This window comes from Fistularia commersonii, chromosome 19 (genome assembly GCF_037954325.1).
Source record: "Fistularia commersonii isolate RoL2024-O1a breed Wild chromosome 19, RoL_Fcom_v1.0, whole genome shotgun sequence".
In the NCBI taxonomy this organism is placed as follows: domain Eukaryota; kingdom Metazoa; phylum Chordata; class Actinopteri; order Syngnathiformes; family Fistulariidae; genus Fistularia; species Fistularia commersonii.
The window spans coordinates 6,650,755-6,660,574 of NC_141302.1; the positions used below are offsets into that span (position 1 = coordinate 6,650,755).

Genomic DNA, 9,820 nt, shown 5'->3' on the forward strand with positions numbered 1-9,820 from the left:
CAAGTGCCAGCCGAAGGGAAGAGTTCTGCACTAAAACGCACAGTAGACTCTTTCTTTCTTTCATTCTGTCTTGATTTTTCTTGAGCTTTGGTTCAATCTCAATTTCCTCTTGATTTTAATTCAAGACCAATTTCTCAACCAATCAGCTTTTAAAAAAAAGACTAATTTCTGAAAGTGTTCTGTCAATCATTTCCTGGATTTCCAGGAAAAAAAAGAAGTAAAAAGTACTTGATTATTTATTTTTCCCTGCACACAATCTGAATAGTAGTGCACAGATTGGATGTACCCCCCCCCACACACACAAACACCACCTGACACTCAGTGTTTTACTCTCTCCATCTATGCTGAAGTCTCTGTGTTGCACTTGTTTGTGAGGAAACACATTAAACCCTTCACTGTGTCAGATATTTGAACACAAGACTTTATGGGGGATGGGACCTTGGGTACTTTATGGCTTGTGATGCGCTAGTGCAAGACGCTATCCAACTGGCTTGCTACCCTCTAATATGGGAAAAAAAAAACTCTTCCCTGCCATTACCTACACCTGTAATTAGCCAGTGACCTCCATCTCCGAGGAGATAGCGCTCACATAAAACTAAACTGCCAGTGTTTCATTGCACTTTTTACCTTCAGCTATTCAGTTGATGGATTTGCTTCTATTTCAACAAATAAAAAAATATGTTGTTGAAGAAAATGACACTGGATTTGACATGTTTTGATGAAATCATATTTGTAATATAAAATAGACATAAATATTTATTCTGGAATCAAAAGCATAATATAAGGGCATGAAATGCAATGCTATAAAAAAAAAAACCAACAACTTTATAGTAACCAAACTATTAAAAAACAAATTTATGTGCCTTTACAGTGCCTTTCAAAATCAAATTAATATGAAAAATACGAACAAGTAAGTGAATGTTTTAATGTCAGAATAACATTAGAATATGGAATGAAACCTAACAATTAAAAAAATGTTGTAATATTTATAATTATAATATAATAATATATATGGTCACTCTTGGACTGTGCTTCCACTGAACATAAGGCTATTTTGAATTGATAACAATTAAACATGTTCAGGAATCGATTTGAAAGATGCCTCTGATTTTTCAGCTCAGAATCCCTATCTACAAACACATATCACGCCATCAAATCACACACTGAGTGAGCAGACAATGCATTTGAACGCCCGATTTGATGAACCGATTTTGGATTACGAAAATTACCGTATTTAATAAGCAGTATGATAAGTTCAGGGGAGTAACATTTGAGTAAAGCGTTTCTTTTTTTGCACATGAGATGTTAATAGAGGCAGTGTGCTCATTTGCAGGTTAATTCATGCCATCCATAAGTTTTTCCTGTGGAAAAAGCACCAAAGCCAAAAGCACCAGATAAAAAAGACTTAGATTATGAGACAATAATTGACATCTTGCCCCCAGCACAAGTAATTATCATCAAATGCAAAGTGTGCCTCGGGCTTTGAGTTCCAGGCTGTAATTATAATTATGAATTTGATTTGACAAAGAAGCCCTGCCACCTTGTTGGACACCGTTACCATGGAAAACGAGTCGCTATTTGTAGATTTCCTTCATGCCCTCCTTGAGGCAGGATGAGCCCACACAGGCAAACAAAAGAGTACAAGTGACTTGAGAGTTTGCTTGTTCCTCTGACTCCCGGCAAGACTTTCTGTTCCCAAACACAGGATGATTTAAGCAGCTCACATACCATCGAAGACAAATAATCTTTTGTTAATTTAGTTTGAGTCTTAAAACTTCAAAACCCAGACAGGTCAATGGAAGGTACGTTTGTGCAATAAAAAGTGAAATAAAAAAAAGTTTTGTATACTTTATTACGGTATTTCCATTTAATGTTACTTTTTGACAAACTGCATTTCTGAGGAAACCAACAACAATAAAAATAATATATATTTGTGATAAAGAGTATGTCTTACTCTTCACATTTATGAAACAGCCACAGTAATGTAAGATTTAGGAACAAGGCAATTTGACATCAGAGATTTTATTAGGTATCTTCCACCATTTGTGTGTTTGTGTTTGTGTGCACATACTCATATTTGCCTGCTGCTTTGTGTGTATTTTTTGCTGTTCTCTTTAACACAGGTGTAGACAAATACACAAATTAACACACAAAAAAGTAAGGTTGAAGCGATCCTGTACCTTGAGCATTATGTGTTATTATGTGACGTAGAAAACCATCGTGTCATCCATCCATCCATCTTCTTCCGCTTATCCTGCACTCAGGGTTGCCAGTCAATCGCAGGGACGCATATATAAACAAACAACCATTCACTCACTCGCTCAATTGGGCATTTTTTTTCCCAATTTTTTCCAATTAACCTGCATGTTTTTGGACTGTGGGGGGGGGAAACCGGAGAACCCGCAGGAAAGTCACGCAGACACGGGGAGAGCATGCAAACTCCACAGAAAGGTCCCCCTCCTCACAACCAGGGTCCATCCTGATGTGAGGGTGAAGTGCCGACCACTGCACCACATCATTGAATCATAGTGTACAATCATTCATCAAACATTGTTCACATAATACAATTAATTAAATATAAAATAAAGATGTAAAATATGCCAGTACTTTGTTCTCATGGTATTTTCATAGCATACACAGAGCCTGATTTACATAGTTTTATATGATGATGAATGTGATTTTCACAAGGGGAGTGGCTGTTTTTTCTGGCTTTAAAATGGTCTCGTTTTATAAAAGGAATATTTCATTATTGAGTGGCGATACATACTTACTTATGTAAACGCATCTTAACGCTAAAGATGAAAACAACTGATTCAAAGATGTATTTATAAATCAGGTTTAACACTTTTATGAGTTTTGCATAAGCTACGGTGCCAACATGTTTGAGAATATGACGTAATAACACAAGCTTTTTAAAGAAATGCATATAGATATTCATTTTTAAATTAAAGGCAGCTTCTTTTGTGTTATTTCATTTATTGATTTACTTATCTATTGACTCATATTTCAAATAGTTTTGTGTATATTTCAGTTTGGGATTTTCTAAGCAGAGACTGCCTGTCATGGTGGTGGTCTGCTTCAAATAAGAGCCCCTCCACTGTTAATGAATTACTTCCTGAATGTAATTTTTTTTCCAGCTCAACAGACCCAGCGGTGGGATTTAAATGTGAACTTTTGCTTAGTATTCATTCCCAAGATGTGAGCCAATTGATTTATTTGTCGGAATATTTGGAAATCATCCACGTACAAGATACTGAGACTTTACCATCTCTGTCCAAGTTAGTAATTTAAGGCTGAAAACTACTCAAAGCCTGGATTTCAGACGGACGTGACTGCAAAGTTTGAGAATCCGAAATAGCCAAATTGTTTGAGGATCAGGTGTTCAGTCTGTTTTCACTTGATTCATTGACACTTTCTAAGCTGCTTTGTCATGGCGGCCATCCAGCTCTCTGCTCAGGCAGCTCATTTTGAGCTCAGGTATGAGAGTTTGTGAAGTCCTCCAATAGTTCTCTCTTCATCATCACACATGTCAGCTAGAGTCTGAGTTATGATGAGATTGTCCAAGGTAATCTCGAGTTATTGTCTCACAGACTATTAAAGAAGCCTATATGCCTATTTTTAGTAATGATCAGTGATTCAGAACCTTCAGTTATCCAGGCCATATTTTGAAGAACATGTAGACTCCATACAGAAAGATCCCAGAACACCATCGGGTCAGAACCTGGAACCTTCCTGTCATGAGGGGAATGCGAACTAATGAACCATCACCGCACTCTTTGCAGATAGACCGATTAATTGCTTTTCCAAATATTTTTAGAAGGGTTTCAGACGCTCAAACCAGTTGTTCTATTTATCACTAATACAGGATGATGTCCATTGTAATGGAAGCCCCCTCTGTGGCTTGGGCTTAAAGCAGTTAATTGCTAATTAATTGCAATTAATTTCTATTAATCACTTCAAATTATTTTTTAAAAAAAGCATCTAAATCAAATTAATTGAAAAATCCAGACAGATTTATTTGCATTGCAGAGGACCTGAAAAAGAGCTGACAGATTGTGTTGATCTGAAGTTCTACCAAATCGGAGCACCTGCCTAAGTGAGAGGCGTGATTCCTGCACCTTGCTAAATTGTTTGTTTTGAAGTCTTGGAAAATCCAGTCTGCTCTTGTCTCATAAAGTAAAAACTCCTGGTCGGGAAAAAAAAAAAAATTCAAAGGTAAACACACATAAATTCAGATTTGACTCAGCCATCAAATAGACCCATTTGGAGGGAATTGCTGTTGCAATCTTAGGACAGCCGGTCCATTTTTCCTTCCCTGCCAAGGTCCGATGTCTACGGTAGAAAATTGAAGCCATTCAGGTGTTGCTGCATCGCAGACACAAGCGCGTTTCATCTTTTTTATGAAAATTAACAGGATCATTGATGACAGGAGGAATTCTGTTTTTTGGGGGTAAAGTACCGAGTACCAAGGAGAGCGGCGTAGTGCACTTCACCATCAAAGTAAAAGATTGAAAATCACCTTCAAACTACCTGTAATATCTGTGTTCAGACATCTTCACATCTTCAATTAACCCGTGAAAATGAAAACATTTTTTATCCCAACTTATCCTTTACACTCTATACTTTGGTTCTTGCACCATCCGAATGAACCAGTAATACCTCTCTGAAAAAGCACGAGGTCATAGCAGCAGAAAAGCAAGGCGTCAAAGATTTAAAGTGACCAAAACCTTATAAAATATCTTATTAAATTTAAGCCACACATTTATCCACTTGTTTTTATTGAAAGGATTTGATAAAAATAACAACTTTTGTTTTTTCTGAGCCCATAAGACATGTTGTGATGTAAAGAATCGCTTGTTAACGTTCTTGAGAAAAGTGAAAGTTAAATTTACTCTCCGCTGAGGGAACATGGAGCAATTTGAAATTTACATGTGAGGTCATGTGAGTTTTTAAGTGCATCTGTCAAAGTCAGCTGCCTTAGAAGTTAGCGAGATGCCGGTGATGCGTTTAACAGAATTAAAAACATACCATTATGGATACTTTATGTTGGGAGCTTGAATGTGTACAGATAAGATGTTCTTACATTATTGGTGGATTACAAATGTCTCTTTTCTGGCCGGGAAAAAACTTAAAGGGGCCGAAGCGCTGCTGAGTACATGGTATTTGGCTCAATCAAGAGTGCACTGTCCTCAAGAAACCTATAAATCTGTAAAGGAATTGGGAAAAACCAACACAGATAATCTGATTCAGCTGTTGTTAAGTCTCAGGCATTGAAGTCTTGGGAGAAATTGTGTAGTTTGGCACAGAATAAGCTAAATCATATAGCTGAGGATATATTTCAACATACCTAATAAATCTGGACATTTAAATATATTACCGCTTTGTACAGACGGGTAACAGAGCCGTTACTGTTCAGTGATATTTGACATTTGATTTCAATCGCTTTGTTCAAGCGATCTCACAGAGATGGTGTTTTCTCTGGCATTTTGGGATATAATTCTCTGGTGGCAGCAGGCGCAACAACAGCAGATGGGCCAGTAAACCATTACAAATGGCTTATGGCTCCGCAGACTCGGGCACATCAGGAAGTAGGAGGTAAAGAGTAAGAGTTTGGTTTGAGGATTTCAGTTTCACCTCACTCCTGCCCACGGGGAGAAGGGATTATTAGATTATATGCCAGACAGGCCAGCCATCAAACTTATTCTGCTCAAAGGTCAGTAGTACCTGCAAACCTGTTTGTTTTTTTTGACCCTCCCACCCTCTCGTCGATTTGAAATGTGAATCTAAATGACTGTGTCAAATTCTATAAAGCCCGTTCTTGTCTAATACTGATCACTTTCGGCGTTACTAATTTATTCATGATTGTTTTGTGTGGGTTGTTTTTTTTCCCCAAATTGAACAACGCAAGTCTTTCCGCCCCGCTTGTACAATGTTTGGGATACAGAATGTCAGATCTCACTGGCTTTGCATTAATTGAGCTTTCGGCTTTCATCTGAAAAATAAACTACAGAGTTGGATTTAATTAACATCTGTCAGGCAAATCTGATGACAACTTCTGTATGTACATTAGCGAAACAGTCAAACACAGTTATCTGAAGGCTGTCAACGATGAAATTTTATCGTAAATTACCAGATGACGATCGGAGTCCTGCTTGTGATTAAAACCATAAAGAGTACGTGGTCTCTCTGCAACAATATAATAACTTTGGATTAGCTTGAACATTTGATGGCTGTGTGGATCATCATAAATAACACAGGAGAAGCTAATTTAAGACTTCTTTATCTTTTATTTTGGCATGACGGCAGACAGCTCAAGCAGAGGACAAGATGTGCGCGGCATTCGCAAAATAGAAATCCCAAAACAGAAATACAAAAAATAAAAAACGAAAAACAAAAAACAGAGGTAGTTCCTGAGAAAAAAAAACAAACAAAAACAAAACAATTTTTAACATTTTATAGCTACAGTGAAAAGTAACAACCTCTTTGCACGTCATAGAAAAATAGTTTATAATTTGGAGCATCAGCCCTTCTCAGCATACATCAACACAGTTGAACTGCGGTAAATGTCGCCTGCCGTATTGGCCTCCCCGCTCTCCCGGCGACATTATGAATCAACATAATGGCACCCAAAGTATCCCGCAACACGGCTAATTTTTGTTGTACCTTTTTGTTCTCGATGTTCAAAAAGGTCCGTTTACAGCCCACACGCTCTAAGAAGCTGTAAAAAACAATTGACATGGCAGCAAAATGGCAAGCAGACAAGAGAAGTTTTAAATCCTATCTGCCAGTGCCGGGTGATTCCAAACCTGAGGTGGAAGATCCCAAAGAGGTCCGAAACTGGTTCTGAGAGAAGATCGAAAACATTTCCCTGCAACATCCCCGCCCCCAGTATTCTTTTCATCCTTGTGAAATATGATATTGTTGTAATCTGTCAGGCAAAATAGATCATATCGGCCGACTGAAATGGTGAAACTTAAGGTGCTAATGTGATGCGAGTTCACGCATAGAATTATTTATTTATTTATTTATTCTTTTTTTTTTTTTTTTTTTTTTTTAAATGGTTGAAAGGATCGCTTCGGTCCTGTGAAAAATTAGGATGACCGAGCAGCTGCCTTGCGAGGGGGGTCAGACAGCTGTGCGCCCGCTGTGTTTGCACTAGATTGTGCAAATTTAATCGCAAAAGCATTTGCAAATATGCAGCTGCACAATACTGACATCATCTGGGGCCGATGACGCTCTCCCGCCATGTCACTGCCTTCCGGAAGTGTCAAACTCCAACTTCAATTCTGTCGTCGGCATTTCATCGGTTTTGCGCCTGGCTCATCATGTCAGTCAGATAACGATACGAGACGGAAGTGTTTGAACACAAAAGGAGTTTAAAAAAAAACAAAAAACTGTACACTGCAGAGAGTGAGTGGGGAGAATTCTGGGTGGAGAGAAGCTCCTCTTTGTGTTGGTAAAAGGCTAAACCGTCGCAGGACACATCAGTATTAAAGGAGCTTGCGTGCAGCTTGCAATTGAAAATACCGCTGAAGCACAAGGGCCGGGTGGGTTGGGGACCCAGTAGGTGCACAGTGGACGGAGTTTGTGGGTGAATCTGGTGAGTCACAGGAAGAGTCACGGTAACAGAAGAAACGCGGTTCCTTTTTTTTTGTAACTGACATAATCATTTGTCAAAGATTGTCACGGTTTGTAGCTTAAAATGATTTTTTCCATGACTTGCAGAGGATCTTCTGGAAGGCCCGTCTGAAGTCTCGGTTAAAGATGGTGTAGATGGCGGGATTGAGGGAGCTGTTGCAATAACCAATCCAGAAGAAGAATTTAAAGAGGGGGTCCGGGATTTTACAGGGGTCTCTGCACACGCCGTAGAGGCTGTAGCTAAAGAAAAAGGGAAACCAGCACACGACAAACACACCCATGACCACAGCCAGGACAAAGGTAAATCTCTTCTCCCTGGCCTGGGAGACCTTTTTGCGAGCCAGCGTGTTCCTGCGGCGTTTCCTCCTGGAGGCAAAGAGGTCCATGGATTTGTTACTAACTCGTGAGATGCGCGCCGATTGTTTGGAAAGCGAGTTTTTCTTTTGGCTGGCCCTCTTCGCTCGGCGGGAGTCCTGCTGTTTGGGGTCCTGACATTTCCCCCCCGAGGAGGAGCTCTCCTCCAAGTCGGCGTCCTCGGTCGGTTGCCCGGCAGTGACGGTGCGGTGGCTGGGCGTAGGCGGGCACTGACAGTGACCGTTCTCTTTCTCACCGTGGAAGGGGGACGTGGCGTTGCTCAGTCCGTTCTCGGTCTGCGTGACCCTGTCCGGCCCGGGCTCCTTCCCCGACATGCTCCTGGTTCTTGTCTTGGCCACCTGGTATATTCTTATGTACACCAGGATCATGATGAGGCAGGGGGCGAAGAAGGACGCGATGCTGGAGGAGAGAATGTACCAAGTGTCGTCGTTGAGCTGGCACTGAGGCTGGGAGCTGATATCGCTGTTGCTGTCGATGGACAGCAGTGGAGGGGACGAGATGAAGGCAGAGATGAGCCACACGATGACGATGATGCACTTGACGCGTTTAGGGGTCCGTTTCAGGTTGTACTCTACGGCCTGCGTCACGGACCAGTACCGGTCCAGGCTTATTGCGCACAAGTGCACTATGGACGAGGTGCAGAACAAAACATCCAGAGCCAGATAAATGCCGCACCAAACTTTCCCGAAATACCAGTATCCCATGAGTTCGTTCGCGAGAGAAAAGGGCATCACCAGCGTGGCGACCAGGACGTCCGCGGTGGCGAGCGACACCAGGAACAGGTTCTGGGGGGCTTTGAGCGCCCTGCTGGTTAACACGGCTATGACCACCAGGATGTTCCCCACCACCGTGAACAGAATCAGAAAACTTACAAGCGCGGCGATGCTGGCGATCGCCGCCAGCGAGTATCCGCTTTCCGGACTCCAGGAGGAATTCAGATGGATGACCGTGAACGCGTCGATCCCGGTGGCGTTTGCCGACTCCATCCCCCGCGGGTAGAGATCAATGCGCGGACGCTTTGGGTAAATCCGTGACCGATCCAGTCTGAGCGTTTAATTCACATCGCATCCAATCCCTTTTGCCTTGATAGAGGAGTCCACGGTGACGCGCGTGGATTAAAGAACGCGACGACTTGGATACGCGCAACTGTGGGGGGGGGGGGGTAAAAAAAAAAAATCCACTTTATCGGAGTCTCTTAAGGTCATTTACGGGATTTTCCTCGAGGGTCCCCACTTTAGGGGGCGTGGAGGAATCACATGCTCCCGTGGAGACCGCGCTCCTGCCTCTCAGGCTGCCGTGGAGTTTGGAGCTGCTGTCCATCCGCAGCGCTCTCCTCGCTCCCTCGTGGTGCGTTCACGGTCCCCACGATGCCTCATGTGTTACCTTGACGCGCAGCCGGCGCTGCCCCGCCCCCGCGGCGCATTCCTCTCCAGCCGTGGCGATATGACGCAGCTCGGGCCAAAATGAACATCTATCAATGTGAGAAAAGAAATTTTCTTTTCTTTTTTTTTTTTTTTCTTTAAGATGAATCCCAAAAGCGCACGCAATCGCACGCTTATTTATTTATTTTTTGACCTATCGGATTTGCAAGTCTTCCCTCAAGAAGTTTTTTTAGAAGTGGTCAAACTTCTTCCCGAAGATCTTCAATCTGATCTATAGCTTTGTAGAATATTGGGGATATTTTATTAAAGATAATCTCCTCATCTATCCATTTAATTAAAAAAAACATTAATGTTGGAAAAAAAACATTTTACTTCACATCTTTTCCATTTTTCCCTTCCTAATTCCTGAAGAAATAGCAAGTGAA

The 9,820-nt window shown here is 41.4% G+C and overlaps 1 protein-coding gene across 1 annotated transcript; it reads right to left on the reverse strand.

Annotated features, from left to right (window-relative positions):
• Positions 1 to 7,596: 7,596 nt before the first annotated feature.
• Positions 7,597 to 9,150, reverse strand: LOC147223591 (alpha-2 adrenergic receptor). The gene has a single exon (XM_086165915.1). It carries the CDS (start codon positions 8,997 to 8,999, stop codon positions 7,698 to 7,700), a length of 1,302 nt encoding a protein of 433 aa, XP_086022041.1. The 5' UTR covers positions 9,000 to 9,150; the 3' UTR covers positions 7,597 to 7,697.
• Positions 9,151 to 9,820: the final 670 nt, after the last annotated feature.